The 19,441-nt window shown below is 40.2% G+C and overlaps 1 protein-coding gene across 2 annotated transcripts in view; it reads left to right on the top strand.

The window, feature by feature from the left end:
- The window catches only part of LOC126237102 (androgen-dependent TFPI-regulating protein-like), a 137,450-nt gene that overhangs the window by 17,313 nt on the left and 100,696 nt on the right, over window positions 1-19,441 (top strand). For both annotated transcript variants that reach the window (XM_049946913.1, XM_049946912.1), the window contains exon 3: window positions 12,850-13,070. In XM_049946913.1, the coding sequence (XP_049802870.1) occupies window positions 12,850-13,070 (221 nt within the window). The remainder of the gene's footprint in view (window positions 1-12,849; window positions 13,071-19,441) is intronic.

Raw genomic sequence — 19,441 nt, 5'->3', positions numbered from 1 at the left:
CAAACTGATGGCACAAGCAGACGTGCGGTCCACGATGTGACACCATGGAACGCACAGCTAACCTGTGCTGTCAAGCTGTTAATATCATCTGGTGTTGCTAAAACGTTATTCACTTCTGGTGAATGATTTTCTGTGCATTTCATTTAAGATAGAATAACCAAAATGTATTTGATGTTACAGAAGAGGATGGATGCCTAATTCATTTCCCCTTGTCAATATTTATGATGTTTGATTCGCAATCTGAGCATATGTACTATCCATAACCACACTTTAACACCAAGTCATAGTCATAGGTATGCGAATAAAACACATTTTCTTATACTTGAGGTATTTTGTTTCCCACGAGGTGGTGGCAGACGATGCTGTGGTGTCTTCGAAGCATGAGCTTCTCCAGTGCTCCTCAGCACATCAGCTGAGCAAACGTTTTCTTCCTGCTGCTAGTCTAATGGACAATGGTAACACCGTATAATATGTTTGGCAACTATGTGACCATCAATTTATGTTCTTGAGTGATTCATAATAATGTTAGTAAATCCACTCGATATTTTTATGTCCTTTAAATTACATTTGCTACATGATTCACACTAAAGATATAGTAAATGTATGTTATTTGGTCCAGGAAGCATGTTCCAACAGAAATTGCTGCTTACATTTACATTTATTGCGAATTAGTCATCTTATTCATCACATGGACATTGAGGATGCCCTGTTTTGCTACAGTTATTTCATAGATTGGTGGTATTGTGTGTTGGTGACATTGCCAGTTTATATATTGTGTATGTAACACACAATAAATGCGTTGGATGCCTATAGTGAACAGTCCACTTGGAAAACATTTGTTGTCATCGTAATGTATGTAACTTGGTCTTCGACTTCCAATTTGACAATTTGTGGAAAAATGTTTTACCTTGCTAGTCCTAGTTTCAAACATTGTCTGACAGAAAATGTAGGCATGAAGGAGTCAGTGAAAGCAGTTATTCACTATTATAGCAAACTTTTGAATCCACTGGACACTTGAATTCTCTATATTGAGTCTGAGTGTTTTGTTATTCCTCTTGTTATTTACTGTCTCAATGTCATCCGTGAGAATTAAATTAAAGGCAGTGGGTTTGTATTAATTTTCTGCACTGCTATGTAAATTTTAAAGGTTATGTTCTTTATGTAAATCAGAGTATCGGTTTCAATCCTAGGATTGACAATGAACTTCAGAAATAAATTACAGAATAGTGGCATATCGATTATGGCTCCTCACGATCAACAATAGTTTTTACCCATAGTTTTGTATTTGCTATTTGACCGTTGTCACCCTTTAGAGACCAACTTGATCTTTCCACAATGCCATTTTTGACTTGCTTCTTAATATGTCCTATAACTACAGATTTGCTGAAAATATTAACTGTTAAATATGCTATTCCAAAAATTAAAAACTTCCATTTATTCTTTATATCTTGAAACTTACTACCATTCACTTTCACTGAAGAAAATATACATAATAATAAAATGAAGTCATAGATTAGAATCTCAAAGCATACTGTGAATGGTTAAAATGAAATGAAATAAAAATCATCTTCTTGTCTAAAACACATTACTGTTCAAGAGAACTTCAGTACCTCTCAACATTTTTTACACCTCTGATGTTCAGCCACATGTGGACAAATAGTGGGTCTCATGAAACAGCACTGTTTAGCCGTCACAGAATAAAACCTCAAAAATCAGTAAATAAAACTATTATTCTACTGTTGCTTCAAATCACATATACCAACAGCCCTCTGCTGCAACGACTTGAAGTCTATTGGGTATTTGATTTTTCTCTTCTTTTTCGGGCCTCCTTACCTCCCCTTCTAGCCCAACCTTCGCTCTCCAATTATGCCTTCATCGGCGAGATTCTCCTCCATATTTTACATTTTTCTGAATTGCTTTTTACCCTTCTTGCATATACACATGTGTCATGTATTTTTTTAGAGACTGCATGAAGATATGAAGTGAAAATTTCTTCTCTTAGCATGCCGGCCAGTGTGTTCAAGCGGTTCTAAGCACTTCAGTCTGGAACTGTGTGACCGCTAAGGTCGCAGGTTCGAATCCTGCCTCGGGCATGGATGTGTGTGATGTCCTTAGGTTAGTTAGGTTTAAGTAGTTCTAAGTTCTAGGGGACTGATGACCTCAGATGTTAAGTCCCATAGTGCTCAGAGCCATTTGAACCATTTTGTCGAAGTCTGTTGGGCATTGAGCCCACAACTCTAGACGCATAACTAGGAGATTCAAGTAACTCATTCCATATGTCATGAATCACATCAGAAAGCTGTCAGCGAGGCAATGGTGACTGTCCCTTTTCCCATATTACCCTGACCATTTCTGCCCAAATATTCTTAATGGGATTAATGTCAGCTCCTTTAGGTGGTCATTCCATTACTATAATATTGCTATGGTCATCAAACCATGTGCTGTATGAGTAGGTGAACGATCTTGTTGGAACATGATCTGATCATCGCCAAATCTTGCTGACACCAAAGGCAACATCACATTCTCCAGAACTGATATGTAATGGCACGCATCGAGTCTTCCTACCATTTCCCACAGGAGCCCACACCCTTTGGCCGATATCCATACCCATACCTTTACTGACTCCCTGCCACTCCTTTGGCAACTGTAAATATATTTTGGATTATACCTAGCACCTTTTGGCCAGTAAACAAGTGCTTTTCCAGTTGATGCCATAGAGAAAACTTTATTGTTTGTGAAAATCACTCGCCTCCAAAACTGGGGAGGTTTGTCAACATTTTCAGCAGCAAAAGCAAGGTGGGCTTCTCTGTGGGAAACAGACAATGTCTCTTTCACAGCAGCACTTCTTTCTCTCAGTCCACCTTACCTTAGATGATGAGTGATGGTCTTATTGCTTACACTGACACCCAATTTGTCATGTGTTGACAAATCGATGGTTCTCACAGAAACGGCATAACTACCAATCCTAAGCTGCAGCTGCCATGAGGCTCCCATCCACATTACCACCCTCTTCCATTCGTCTAATCCACGTGGCTACCATCAACTTGTGAAGACCCATAGTTCTTGCTATATATCTATTTGAAAATCCCTCTGCATGGAGTGCTATTATAGTGCCCTTGTCTGCCTCAGCTAGATGGGCCATTTAGCATTGACTGAATGAATCATTGTGATTAATATCTGCTGTAAAAACAGTAGGAAACAAACTGCCTCCTCCAACACTGCAGCCACAACGCAATGGCCAAGTATGTGTAACACAGAAATCGATGGCATAAACGAGAGATTGCAAGCCCGTACCTGTGTCATTACACAGTAGAGCAACTTAGAATCTATAATTTTTCTCAGAAGGGACTGGTCCGCTCTTGTCATGTCTTATCCTGATAAATATTACATGAAATGAAATGTTTACATTTTGCATATATGGCAGGCCTAATGCAAGAAACATTTATGAAATATCTGAAGCAACCTGAAGAATGCTCCATGAATTTTAGCTGTAGAAGGTTGCCTTATAAGAAGGAGAACATGTTTATCCTCGCTTGCCATGTTTCCAAGTGGCGGAGTTTACTCTGAGGCATATGTAGTTCTTGCCGGGCGTAAGAAGCGACTTGACTAACGAAGGGAACTCACCAGGTACCTTACACTGATTGTCTGGAAACTTTGCTCAGTGAAGGAGAGGACAAAATAAGTGAGCATGTGTTTCAGCTTATCTGCAGACACTCAACCATTTCCGAGAAAATGACGGTCAGAGTTATCAATGCGCTGTTGCTATAGTGTAGATACCTTTTGCGCCCAAAAATGCAATTGAAGCGGAAGCTCAATGGCTTCCGTCGTTCTTCCTTAACTTTGATTCCCGAGTTCGAGACCATATTGGTTTTTTATTATTATTTTTCCTCCCTCTCTATCAGAATTATCTACAAATGTTTTTTACAATTTATATTGAAATAATGTTGTCATTATTCATCAATTAACTTTCTGTGTAATTAATGAATTTAAAAAAATAATAAACAAATGAGAAAAAATGTGGAATATTTTTGAACCTCCTTACAACCTGTAAGGTCGCAAGGACATCCACAAATATTTCACATCATTTTTTCATTCGTTTATTTTTTTAACTTCTTTCATTACACAGTAAGTTAATTGATGAGTAATGACAACACTGTTTCAACATAAATTGGAATAAACATTCGTAGATAATTCAGAGAGTGAGTGGGGGGGGAAGGAACAACCCGGTTTCGAACTCACAGCACAAAGTTCTGAAGTTGCGAAGGTAGCTGCTGAACTACCACTTCAATTGAATCCTTACACACTAGAAGGTATCTACACTATAGCAACAGCGCATTGAAAACTTTGTCCGTCATTTTCTCAGAAGCGATCAAGTGTATGCAGATAAGCCTAGACAGGAGTTTGGTTATTTTGGCCCCTCTTTCACTGAGCAAAGTTTCAGCAAGGTCGAGGTATGACACTTGGTGAGTCCCCTCGTAAGTGGAGTGCGTTTCAATTCAATAGACAGAATGTGTCCACTTTCCTCAAATACTCATTGATGTGTTTGGAAACTTTCGTTCTTGTAGTGGCAGTTTGCCTTATGAGGGCCGGTTTTCCTGATAACGATCTACTAATGGACTCTGCTCCTAATTTACGTCCTGTGTAGTAGACATACTGCAATGACTTGAACAAGAAATGTTTGTTTATTTGGATAGTCCACTTCTTAGTTGCCCTATGTCACTACAACTTGGTAACATCAGTAACAATTTAATACTTTGAAACAGTTATGTGTGGTGTATGAGGAGTGTACTCTGTTAAATGAGGAATACATTAAACATGAAAGCTGCATCCAGTAACAATAATTAACTTTTGGTTACATGACAAAACACAAGTTGAAATACTGTCAATTGATGTCAGTACCCAGTAAAACTTAAACTGGAATGATCAACAACTTTCTTTTGTGGGGAAGGCAAATGAAAGACTGTGTTGTATTGGCTGCACACTAATAATACGCAACAGGTCTACTGAAAACACTGCCTACACTACATTTGTCTGTTCACTGCTATAGTATTCCTGTGCGGTATGGGATCCTTGCAAATGTGATTGACCGTACATGCCAAAAACGTCCAAGGAACAGTAGCAAGATCTGCAACGTCACGAAATAGGGGAGAGAGAGTCCCAGATTTGATAAGTGTGTTGGGGTGACATTCATGAAGACAAAAGCGTTTTTCATTGTCGTGAGATACTTTCATGAAATTTCAATCACCAACATCTGTCCTGAATGCCAAAATATTATTTCCTCAGGAACTTACACAGTAAGAAATGACCGTAGTAATAATGTAATTCAGGGCTTGTAAGAAAAGATTTAAGTGATCCTTTTTCCCGCACGCTGTTAGAGAGTGGAACGACAGAGAAATAGTCTGAAGATGGTTCGATGAACCCTCTGCCAACACGTAAGTCTGGATTGCAAAGAAATCCTGTAGATGTAGTCATGTAGATGTAACAGTGAAATTATGTTGTAATTGTGACATGTGAGTTACATTTGACTTGAATATCAAAGTTGTTTGCTGTTTATTTATTTTTTGTTCATTATTTTCAGCCATAGACAAACACTTAGGTGTGTTAAATTGATACTGAAATAAAATGTCATCCATGGACCAATAACAATAAATTCTTAACTACTTGTTATGGTACTGCAGTATCTGCCAGCATCTTCAGAAGTGGATATCGCATACGACGTTCCTAGGGTGTTTATAAGTGGATACTGCAGACGACTTCAAACAAAATTTGAATGCAGCTTCATAAAAGTTCCATGATCAAACAATCTGAGTTGCTGGTGAATACAGTTTATTCTCACTAGACAGTATATATTATCATTATACGTGAGGTGAAAAGGATTTCGCCGGGTGCAGTGGTCAAGCGGTTCTCGGTGCTTCAGTCATGAACCGCACGGCTGCTTCAGTTGCAGGTTGCAATTCTACCTCAGGCGTGGATGTGTGTGATGTCCTTAGGTTAGGTAGGTTTAAGTAGTTCTAGGTCTAGGGGACTGATGACCTAAGCAGTTTGGTGACATAGTTCTTAGAGCCATTTTTTGACCTTTCGTGTAAATTTTCTTTACATAAACAGCCATATCTTTAGATTGCGTTGACATAGAAACTCACTTTTTTACACCATGAAGGGACCATATACCACAGGAAGTGCAATATATTTCTGCTTATTATGTCTACCCATATTCAAGGTAAATGGGTTTTAAGGGTTGGGTGGACAGATAGACGGTCAAGAAAGTAAGACTAGTAGGATACCATTTTTACCAATTTAGGTGACCAAATCCTAACAATGAAAATAGCTATGACAGTGACTGAAGATGAGGGCCACATAAGCAATTCCCCCTACTCTTTATTCGAAATGTTCTAGTTTCAGTCGATACGTCAGCATATAACTCTTAGCTATGCTTTCGATCCAAATCACGTTTACAGGAATGCAAATAAAATCCATTTGCCTCTACATGTGGTAATTCAGATCCCAGTATTAACGCCACAGCATTTTAGAAGTGCGAGCATTCCCATTGCTAGCTAGCTTAACAAACACTTCGGCTAATGAACATTTTCTGACTGTGGCGAGTCCAATGGAGAATTCGAAACATTGTTTAATACAATTGGCAGCTCTGTAGCTGTTTATTTCCTGGGGTGGTGCAGAATTATCCTACTAACTTTACTTCCTAATAACAGTATTTTGTTATTTTGGTAAATGATTGTCACATAAGCGGTGACATAAAGGTAGAAAATTCTTGTTTTTGAGTCCAGAAAGCTCTATGCAACAGAAACTGCAGATCATTTTGCTATTTTCATTGCAAATTTGCTGGCTTATTCATATCTGGAGTAATAATAGAGGGCTGTTTGCCTGGGTTGTCTACTAGTGTAGTAAAAGGTGTTTGCTACTGCAAGGGAGGTCTGGTTTGTTTTTGGTTCTAATCTCGATGGAGGCAGATAGACTACCAGCAAAGCAAGTTTAAGAAATTCTCATGACCCAATACGTTTTATTGCTACCTTTACTCTGTACAGGCACCCTGTGGATGTAAATATGAAAATCTTGTACAATTTCATACTTGTTATTGCTACTTTTTCCACTTCTGTCAATAATTGAATTGACTTACGTGTGGCACTGAATGATTTTTAACTGAATATTATTATGAATCTTCACGTATCGCTAAATTTGCAAACTTTGATGGTAGGTCAGCAACGGTAATCCAGTATGACTGGCCTGAACGTTGACACAGGCCATTTTGCAGCCGAATGCACTTAATATTTTCCTAATTCGTAATGATATGGGGTACTTTGTCTTACTAAACAGTTATGTTATCTCGATAAGCCGAAATTTGTTTTTATTAGTACAGTTCATACTATTAGCATTTCTTGTTTCATTTATATCTTATATTTACGTTTTGTGTTTAACATACTAATCAGCATTAAAATAGTCTTAAACATGACTGAAAACAGTTTGACAAAGTTCAGATAGTTTTTCAATTTCACACCCGTGCATAGTATGTTGGTAGCACTTCGTCACCTTGCCTAATTTGCTGTGTAGCAGACTTTAAAGCTGCGCAGATCAGCATAACAGAACAGCGAGGGTCTTGCTCATTTTGTCCATGACTGTAGACTCCACAAGTACTCTTCAACCCGAGTAGGTGTTTCCTTTGTGTGGTGCACCCCTGAACTATCAAGGGTAATCCTACAAATCCCAACATGATAATGCAGTTTTAGAAATCTGGAGCCTTTGGCTTGTCACAGAGTCAATGAAGACTTTGCTTTAGAGCCTCCACTCTGCCCCAAAACAAAGCAGTTCAATCAACTCTGGAAACAATGATGCAAATTGTGATCTTTGCACTCCATGTGTGAGGCCAGCAATCTTCACCACCTCTGCCAGCCGCCTGTGTGTGAACTGAGGATGGCTCAGAACCCATGTCACAGGCGTTGTTGGTGCCAACATGAGCCATAGCTTGCAGATGACTGCACACTGCTCAGCTCACTTAGTTTTTGATTCAGAAAGTGTAGTGATGGACAAAAATTTGTAATGGAATGCAGAGACACTGCAGCAGCAAAAATGAAGTTTTGTGTAAACTGCATCTACTGTGGGCTATATCTACATGTACATCTACATACATACTCTGCAATCCATTATACGGTGCGTGGCGGAGGGTACCTCGTACCACAACTAGCATCTTCTCTCCCTGTTCCACTCCCAAACAGAACGAGGGAAAATGACTGCCTATATGCCCCTGTACGAGCCCAAATCTCTCTTATCTTATCTTTGTGGTCTTTCCGCGAAATGTAAAATTGTAGTGCAGTCAGCTTCAAATGCTGGTTCTCTAAAGTTCCTCAGTAGTGATTCACGAAAAGAATGCCTCCTTTCCTCTAGAGACTCCCACCCGAGTTCCTGAAGTATTTCCGTAACACTTGTGTGATGATCAAACCTACCAGTAACAAATCTAGCAGCCCGATTCTGAATTGCTTCTATGTCCTCTCTCAATCCGACCTGATAGGGATCCCAAACGCTCCGCAGTACTCAAGAATAGGTTGTATTAGTGTTTTATAAGTGGTCTCCTTTACAGATGAACCACATCTTCCCAAAATTCTACCAATGAACCAAAGACGACTATCCGCCTTCCCCACAACTGCCATTACATGCTTGTCCCACTTCATATTGCTCTGCAATGTTTACGCCCAAATATTTAATCGATGTGACTGTGTCAAGCGCTACACTACTAATGGAGTATTCAAATATTACAGGATTCTTTTTCCTATTCATCTGCATTAATTTACATTTATCTACATTTAGAGTTAGCTGCCATTCTTTACACCAATCACAAATCCTGTCCAAGTCATCTTGTATTCTCCTACAGTCACTCAGCGATGACACCTTCCCGTACACCACAGTATCATCAGCAAACAGCTGCACATTGCTATCCACCCTATCCAAAAGATCATTTATGTAGATAGAAAACAACAGCAGCCCTACGACACTTCCCTGGGGCACTCCAGATGATACCCTCACCTCCGATAAACACTCACCATCAAGGACAACATTCTGGGTTCTATTACTTAAGAAGTCTTCCAGCCACTCACATACTTGGGAACCAATCCCATATGCTTGTACCTTAGTTAGGAGTCTGCAGTGGGGCACCGAGTCAAACGCTTTCCGGAAGTCAAGTAATATGGCATCTATCTGATACCCTTCATCCATGGTTCGCAAGATATCATGTGAAAAAAGGGCGAGTTGCATTTAACAGGAGCGATGCTTTCTAAAGCCATGCTGATGCATGTACAGCAACTTCTCTGTCTCAAGGAAATTCATTATATTTGAACTGAAAATATGTTCGAGAATCCTGCAACAAACTGATGTTAAGGATATTGGTCTGTAATTTTGAGGATACGCCCTTCTACCCTTCTTATATACAGGCGTCACCTGCGCTTTTTTCCTGTCGCTTGGGACTTTACGTTGGGCAAGAGATTCGCAATAAATGCAAACTAAGTAAGGAGCCAATGCAGTAGAGTACTCTCTGTAAAACTGAATTGGAATACCATCAGGACCTGGTGATTTATTTATTTTCAACCCATTCAGCTGCTTCACAACCCCAGGGTTGTCTATCACTATGTTCTCCATATGGGAATCTGTAAGAGTATGGCGGTATTTTTGTACGATCCTCCTGCGTGAAAGCTTTCTCAAATGCTAAATTTAAAATTTCAGCTTTTGTTTTGCTGTCTTCCGTTGCCAGGCCAGACTGATCAGTGAGTGACTGGATGGAAGCCTTCGACCTGCTTACTGATTTTATGTAAGACCAGAATTTCCTTGGGTTTTCAGCAAGATCTTTTACTAAGGTATGATGATGGTAGTGGTTGAATGCTTTGTGCATCACTCTTTTTACGGCAGCACGAATCTCTACTAACTTTTGCGTGTCCTCATTCTCCCGATCTTTCTTGAACTGCGAGTGCAACTGCCTTTGCTTTCTGAGCATTCTCCGAATTGCGCTGTTAAACCACGGTGGGTCTTTTCCAATCCGTAACCCACTTTTTCGGCACATACTTGTCCAATGCGTGATTTACAATGTGTTTAAAATTTGCCCATAATTCTTCCACATCCATCGAACCAGAAGTAAATTTGATTCATTTATTAAGTGGGATACTAACAACTGCTTATCTGCTCTTTCTAGTAAGAATACTCTCCTAGCCTTCTTGATCGACTATTTAACTTTTGTAACCATAGTCGTAATGACAACATCACGATCACTAATCCCTGTCCCAACACTGACACCGTTGATGAGGTCTGGTCTGTTCGTGGCTACCAGATCTAAAATATTTCCATTACGCGTTGGCTGTCAATTTAGCTGCTCAAGACAGTTTTTGGATAATGTGTTCAAAAGTAGTTCACACAACGGCTTGTCTGCACCACCTGTAATGAATCCATCGACATCCCAGTCTATACTAGGTAGGTTGAAGTCGCCTCCGACTGCAGTGGTCAAGCGGTTATAGGAGCTACAGTCTGGAACCGCATGACCGCTACAGTCGCAGGTTCGAATCCTGCCTCGAGCATGGATGTGTGTGATGTCCTTAGGTTGGTTAGTTTTAAGTAGTTCTAAGTTCTAGTGGTTGATGACCTCAGATGTTAAGTCCCATAGTGCTCAGAGCCATTTGAACCATTTTTGAAAGTCCCATTGCTGCACATGGTGTGGTTGGTACCTGTCAGCGAACCATGTGATTGCTTGGTGGCTCTGGTGGTACTAATTTGAAATTTGGATCACAAGGAGTGGTAGGCACAAAGTTCATGGAAAGTGGTCATATATATGAAAGATGATGAGATAAATGCTTAATATGTACCACATGAGGAGGGATGATGGTGTCAAAGTCGCACAGTAAGTCCATGGTAAGACTCCATTGCTTGGCATTGATATTGTTTGTTCATTCACTGCACTGATGAGAGTCACTGCCACTTCTCACTAAAACAATTCATTGGAAGGTTGGTTTTGAAGTACTGTATGATGTAGTATTGCACTCCTTGGTGAAATTGGGAATTGTGATGCACAATGGTTGCGTGTTGGTTGCATTGTTGTTGCACAATATCTAGTTGAGGACATATTTGCCATAATTCGTGGTCTCACTGACCAGTCATGCCCACCTGATGTCATACCACGTCCACTCCCCACACATCAGAGGCACTGCATGCAACATGATTGCTTTTCGACCACTCTCAATCAAGCAGTTCACCTTCAGCCACCACTGGCGGCGTCAGCGCATCTTCCTGACATGAGTTCAGTATGACAATACTGGACTCTGCAGTTGAATTTCCATCTCAACTGACTTCAACTACAATCTGAAACGTGTTGGTACCCTGCCTTCTTGCCTCCCACTGCCCCCACTCTGACATGGATGGCTTCTGCATAGACCACAACCACAGAAGTTCACCCTGGAAAATAAATTACCACCTCATGTCAGTCACACTTCCCCTCAGTATATGCTGTTTCTTTGACCAGACCAAAGTCTCTCTGGCATGTGTGGCTGCCAAATCCTGACTTCTTAGCCACTGATACCCCACCCTTGTGCCTCTGCTCTCACCACCACCATCCCGTGCGGACATATTGGACACTCCCCATGGCAGCTACAACTGTACTACCACCTGTTCAGCACTCATATGATGTCCACCATGACTTCGAGAAACATCTTACTCATGTTTAGTGAAAGTACCCACCAAAGCACAACTTGCCATGGACTGTGCTGCATGTGCATCTCTTTGTGCGGAAGGGAGGGGGGGGGGGAACCTTTGTCACACCGCTGCTTCCACTGTTCGAAACATTTCTTGTAGTCATGTTTAGAAACGGCTGACAGCTCCTCCTCATTTTTTTTTAGACTTCTTCAATGTTGTCAAACTAGCATCCTCTCATGCCCTTTTTCATGTTTGAAAATAAGAAAATGTCTCATGGAGCCAGGCAAGGTGAATGAGGTGACCCAATATCTTTTTCATTGTGACAGAAACAGTTGTTGCAGATGAAAGAAAATATATTTTGCTTATATTGCAGGTCTTGCACTATGTATCAAGCTTTTTGTGAGAAATAAAATGTCTGAGAAACATGTGAAGGAGTGTAAAAGGCACAATACATTTATTATAATGTAACAATTATTAAGATGAATGAATGGAAAATGAATAAGAAAACAAATTACAATGTATCAACCTGCTTTTTTATGTGTTTCTGTCTTAATGTTAGCCAGTTTTGATTGTTATACTGTGGAAATTTGGTTCTATAATTTTCATATATTTTTAGGAGACGAGCAGGGACATTATTTGCAGACAAAATGAACTTTATTGTGTAAAACACTTAATTAAATTTCTTAAGTGTAATCATATATTGGAATATGATGTTTCAGAGGATAAGATTTTACATAGTGATGTGAAACAATATAGGAACTACACTATAGTGAAGATAAATGTACATACAGCCTGTATCATCCTGTAATCACCAAAAGTAGTGTCCTCCAGCTAAAGACTGTACCCAATAACTGGGAAACTGCTTCACAAAAACTAACTATTTGGCTGTGAGATTCTTAAAGCAACCATGATGTTGATATCAAATGAAAGTCTTTAGAGATTCTTACAGTTTAATTAACTGTGGGTGTATTATTAGTAATGTGGTCATTCTTCAGTGTTAAAAGTATTATTGTTATTTGACTGTAAGAAATTTATGTTAACTGTCACAGCTGATTTGCACAGTGTGGAACTTCAGTTTTTCAATTTTATGAAAAACAATATCTGCTAAATGTTTTAGTATAGCAGCGAAAAGAAAACAGTAATGAATGTTTCACATTTTAATTTCTTCTTGTACAGATCGTGACATTGGCATTCTGGACTATATATTCAATAGATCGTGAACTCATAATGCCTAAAGCACTGGACGCCTTTTTGCCTCTTTGGTTAAATCATGCGCTGCACACAAATATTACTGTTGCTGCATTTACTGAGATGTTAATAACATTTCACTGGTATCCTTCTTCTCGACGGAATACTGTGTATGGTATTGCAGCAATTACAGTGGCCTATGCTGTATGGTATGTAATTGAATTGTAATGAGTTTCCCTACAGTAATGAGTCATACTTCATGAGATTGTTCCTATCAACCACTTGTTTCTTTATTTTATGTAAGTGATTTCCCATGTTTTCTAGATAATAAGCATCTAATCACTTTTTGTATCTGATCACTCACCTAATTGACAGTATGCTAAACAACTGACTGTTCCAAGTGGTCATAGTATCCAATATCCACTCCCCAAGAAAATTAAAAATCTGTCTACCACAGGGATCAGTTCTTGCTCCACTTTTCTTCAACTTATACAATGCAGGCACGCCGAAAAAAAAAAAACAAAATCAATGAAGTTTGGTTACGCCAATGACAGGGACTTGCAACAAAGTGTTCCTCAATTCACCAATCAGAAGAAATCCCAATGGAGGACCTAGATGTAGTGGGAAAAATGTTGACCCCCAAGCATATGCCACAAAAATGAAGGTTTCCTGCTTCCGTCAAGTAATAAACTTCCCAGAAGAAAGCAAAAACTACACTAACTCATAATAAACCACCAAAGCACCTAGGGTAACCCATGATAGAACTCTGCATTTCAGAGAGCATCTAACAAAAACAGCCAAAAAACTGAAAATGAGAAAGAACATACCTGACTGTGTTCTGGATGATCATCAACAGTAACAGCAAGGCTTGCTGTAGAGTTCAACATTAGTAATGCATGGACTGGGCTGGAGAAAATAATATGCCATGTATCACACATGCCATGCAAAATGAGGTCAGTACTAAATAGAATTAGAACCAAACTACACAGGTATTCATATTTTTTGCACAAATTGGGTAAGCAGCTATCACCACTTAGTGATTGTGGAGAACCACAGACCATCAGACACATCACAGAAGAATGCCTCACAAGATTATGTGATGGTAGACCAGAAGACTCCTGGTATGCTGGTAGAGGAGTAACCGTGGGGCAGATTTGCTCGTATACTGAGATCCCTAACTGGTAAGCCACTGGACCTTTATTTACAAAATTTTATTTGCACATCAAATAACTAGAATATAAGTTTTGCACACATTGGTACTTGAGCAGATAATTTATAACAAATTAATCACTACATAATTATAAAGCCACAACTAATTTTATAAACTCTGTAGACTTTTTTTCCAAAAAGTTTTCAAACACACACACACACACACACACACACACACACACACAGTAGGCCTGTGCCCATACAGTTGTTAACCTTTACCCAGGCATGTGAACAAGTGCACAACATATATATCTTAAACCAGTGTGTGCTCAATTTTATTTGGCTAGTGTCAACATTTTCAGGCTGCCGTTGGCCCCAACTGCCAGTGTACCCACACCTTGCAGTAAGTAATCTCTGGAGTATACAATAGCAAGTGGGCTTTTGAAACAGAGAGGCACAGTTTATAGATAATGGTAGACACACAAGTCTCAAAATAGGTATAAGCTAGTAACTAGGAAAAGACTTGAATTGGGACAATTAAAGAAAAGTCCCTTGCTTTTGACATCCAGTAAACGCCACTGGAAAAAGTTTTACAGATTAATGTCAAGCAGAGTGCAGGCTGGAGCTAACACTTCCTACAAAAGCTATGTTGTGCCAGAAGAGAGGAATTGATAGGTATGTATCAACTTGCGCTGGCAACTCCAAAGTCGATAGATTACTTAAACACTCTATTAGTTTGTTTGTAAGAGTTTATATTGTAAGTATTATGCACTACACTCTTATGTAACCCCCTGCCCCCCCACATCTCCCCCCCAAAAGCCAAACAATAATAAATAAATTCATTTGGTGACACACCTGTTGTCTGATGTGTGACAACGAGCTGAAAGGATATGATATGGCCATAAAGCTGAGTAATCAATTTATTTCTGCCTTGAAGCCATGTATTTAACATATTTAACTGATTAGTAATGTCATTAAAAAATGCCAAGTCACATAACCAGTCTGTATTTTTTAATTCAGAGAAATTTCTGTTCTTTTTAGTCACGAGAATTTCAATTTCATCAGTAATTCAGAAATCACTCCAGCATTTCATTGCAACTTTACCATTTTATTTCTGTATTCAAATCACCTTCACTGTCAGTTTCTTCAAAAACGTTTTAAAGTGTCTGTGACTGTGGCCATGAGATTTTATGAAATTAATTATTGCAACCACAACTTTCATGACATGTTCAAAACTTATTATCCTCAGACACAAAGTCTCTTGGTTGATTTTACACTGTAACAATGTCAAGTAATCATCATGCACTCCTAAATGCCGTATTAGTAATGACACCAATCCAGAATTAATTCCTTCCATGGAAGTGCTCTGTTAGTCCCAATACGTGCTATCTTTGACAGATCTAAATTAATGTTCGAACACTGTTGTAAGGGTTCAGTAATATGTTACCACATCTAGTCTGCTCTGACAATGTAATCTTTCAGCCAATGCTTCACATACTTCAGACTCATGCATTATCCCCTGTGCTAATACTAACATCTTAGGCGTGGAAGTTATACCTGTTGATTCATTGGTAGCCAATGAAAAGAAAGCAAATTTCTTTGAGCAAATATTTAACTGGTCCTTTATGTTTGCCAATACTGCAGTAATTCTCCTTTGCATAGTCATATGGTTTAGCTGAAGTTTCTCATAATGCTTAACACATTTTGCGCAAATTTTTAGCAGCCATATCGAAACAATTTTTGACAAAATCGCAGTCTACTTGCTATAAGGCAAGAGATTTCAAAACTTATGTCTGTTGCAGTTTCTGAGTCTTTAACAGGTTTTCTGAACATCACTTACTGATGATCCCATTCTCATTTATGAAATAAATTTTCTGTTTATATTAGTCTTCTGTCAATTCAGAAAATACAGAATGCTGGCTTTCATAGTATCTTCTTCAGCTGTATTCCTTTGGGATGATTACAAAACTTTTTCAAATAAAGAAAATGATATTATTCAGCAACTACTCAAAAAAGTATTTTCAGTCCAGCTATCCTGAAACTGCTACTGCTCATCCTGTAATCTGTGCTTTCAACTTGGTCCTACTTTATACACTCTTGGTTTAATTTTAGACATCCTCCAACTTGACACAGTGAATCTGCCTATGAAGAGAAAACCAAAAATGTTCATAAACAAAAGAATGATTAGTGTACAAAATTTTCTTACATTATTATTGATCAATGATCATGAAGTAAATGCTTACAGGTAACAGCAACATATAAAATTGATGCTTACTCTCACTGCAAAAAGTTCAACAGACTAATGAGTAGGCCGATGAAGCGCATTGATGCAAGGTGTGTATTTTAAAATACACAAACAGCTGATGACTGAACAATGTCTTTCCCTACAGGCACACATGAGCACTGTGTCACTGCATTGTTGTGCAACTGTGCAAGCTCAAAAATAATGTGCCTTGAGATAAGTTGTTGTTCCAAATTGGGATCCACTAGACCAATGCCAGCTAGACTGGTGTGCTTCAAAAGAACTAAGTTCTGTCAGTCCTCTCCTTTCTAAAAGGAATTGAAAGATGAGGTAAAAATTACAAGAATGGATGGTGAGTGGCAGGCTACCATCAGATCAACGGTGGGCTGCATGTGACTCATTTACTGCAGTCTGTGCATCCATGGTTTAGAGAGACTATCAGGTGAGCTTTACAAGGGAGAGTGTTCTAGGGGTCCAAGTCCAGATGTATGTGGAGTGTTGCTGTAAGGTGAGATTTCATTGGTAATGTGGCTGTTACGGACACAGAAAAATGTAAATTCTCTCTCTCTCTCTCTTTGTGTGTGTGTGTGTGTGTGTGTGTGTGTGTGTGTTTGTGTGTGTTTATGTGTGTGTGTGTGTGTGTGTGTGTGTATGTGTGTGTGTGTGTGTGTGTGGGTGGGTGGGTGGGTGAGTGGGTGGGTAGGTGGGACGGTGGGTGGGTGGGTGAGTGTGGGTGGGTGTGCATCCATGGCAGTTTCCACTGTGTTGTGCTAAATAAACCAACGACTTGTGGCCCTGACATGATTGTGAATATACAAGAATCACTCCAATCATTATTACAGTTTTGCTGTAGCAATTGAAATATTCAATTCAATTAAATTCAATTCAATTTTTATTATCACATAACATGCCTTATACAATCAAAGATTGTGACATAGGTGACTTGTCAGTTTTACACTATATATAACAATACTAAAAATAGACAATAAACTAATAATATATATGGTGTGACATCTTCAAAGAGGTATTTTAATTACAATTATAATGCATTGTTACCATTCATGAAATCTTCTACACTATAGTAACATTTATCTTTCAGATATTTTTCCAGGTCTCTTTTGGTACCTTTTACATTTGGGTCATCCATATCTTTCCATATTTTATTTTAAATTTCATGCCCATATAGTATGGGGTTTTTTCATATGATTTTAAATGGTGGGTAGGTAACATGTAGCTCGTTCTATGTATGGTATCATATTGATGCAAGAAAAGGTTGCCCTCAAAAAGTTGTGGGTTTCTTTTCGTGAAAGTGAGAGTTTCATAGATGTGTATGCTAGGAATGCTCATTAGATCCAGTTTTACAAATAAAGGTTTGCAGTGTTGCTTTGGTTTTGCTCCCACCATTGCTCAGATGATTCTTTTTTGTAGTCCAAAAGCTCTAAGTAAATTTGTTTTTTCAGACCCCCAGAAAATTATACTATACCTAATGACTGAAACAAAATATGCATTATATACAGTTTTTCTTACAGCTAAATCAGTAACACTATACAAGAGATTCATGATACACTCCTGGAAATTGAAATAACAACACCGTGAATTCATTGTCCCAGGAAGGGGAAACTTTATTGACACATTCCTGGGGTCAGATACATCACATGATCACACTGACAGAAACACAGGCACATACACACAGGCAACAGAGCATGCACAATGTCGGCACTAGTACAGTGTATATCTACCTTTCGCAGCAATGCAGGCTGCTATTCTCCCATGGAGACGATCGTAGAGATGCTGGATGTAGTCCTGTGGAACGGCTTGCCATGCCATTTCCACCTGGTGCCTCAGTTGGACCAGCGTTCATGCTGGACGTGCAGACCGCGTGAGACGACGCTTCATCCAGTCCCAAACATGCTCAATGGGGGACAGATCCGGAGATCTTGCTGGCCAGGGTAGTTGACTTACACCTTCTAGAGCACGTTGGGTGGCACGGGATACATGCGGACGTGCATTGTCCTGTTGGAACAGCAAGTTCCCTTGCCGGTCTAGGAATGGTAGAACGATGGGTTCGATGACGGTTTGGATGTACCGTGCACTATTCAGTGTCCCCTCGACGATCACCAGTGGTGTACGGCCAGTGTCGGAGATCGCTCCCCACACCATGATGCCAGGTGTTGGCCCTGTGTGCCTCGGTCGTATGCAGTCCTGATTGTGGCGCTCACCTGCATGGCGCCAAACACGCATACGACCATCATTGGCACCAAGGCAGAAGCGACTCTCATCGCTGAAGATGACACGTCTCCATTCGTCCCTCCATCCACGCCTGTCGTGACACCACTGGAGGCGGGCTGCACGATGTTGGGGCGTGAGCGGAAGACGGCCTAACGGTGTGCGGGACCGTAGCCCAGCTTCATGGAGACGGTTGCGAATGGTCCTCGCCGATACCCCAGGAGCAACAGTGTCCCTAATTTGCTGGGAAGTGGCGGTGCGGTCCCCTACGGCACTGCGTAGGATCCTACGGTCTTGGCGTGCATCCGTGCGTCGCTGCGGTCCGGTCCCAGGTCGACGGGCACGTGCACCTTCCGCCGACCACTGGCGACAACATCGATGTACTGTGGAGACCTCACGCCCCAAGTGTTGAGCAATTCGGCGGTACGTCCACCCGGCCTCCCGCATGCCCACTATACGCCCTCGCTCAAAGTCCGTCAACTGCACATACGGTTCACGTCCACGCTGTCGTGGCATGCCACCAGTGTTAAAGACTGCGATGGAGCTCCGTATGCCACGGCAAATTGGCTGACACTGACGGCGGCGGTGCACAAATGCTGCGCAGCTAGCGCCATTCGACGGCCAACACCGCGGTTCCTGGTGTGTCCGCTGTGCCGTGCGTGTGATCATTGCTTGTACAGCCCTCTCGCAGTGTCCGGAGCAAGTATGGTGGGTCTGACACACCGGTGTCAATGTGTTCTTTTTTCCATTTCCAGGAGTGTATATACAAGGCTATTCAGTCAGCCCAGTATGTTGTCCACATGGTGACTCCATAACAGGTTTTTATTGACTAACACGCGAAGGAATTTGACACAGTCTGCAGTCTCTAATTTTTTGTCCATATACCTTATTTCACTTATAGACTGTGCAGATTGTTTTGTGGTAAAATGAACAATTTCTGTTTTTGTAAAATTTAATGTCAAG

Source organism: Schistocerca nitens, chromosome 2, assembly GCF_023898315.1.
Source record: "Schistocerca nitens isolate TAMUIC-IGC-003100 chromosome 2, iqSchNite1.1, whole genome shotgun sequence".
Lineage (NCBI taxonomy): Eukaryota > Metazoa > Arthropoda > Insecta > Orthoptera > Acrididae > Schistocerca > Schistocerca nitens.
This window is presented reverse-complemented; position numbering and strand designations above follow the sequence as displayed.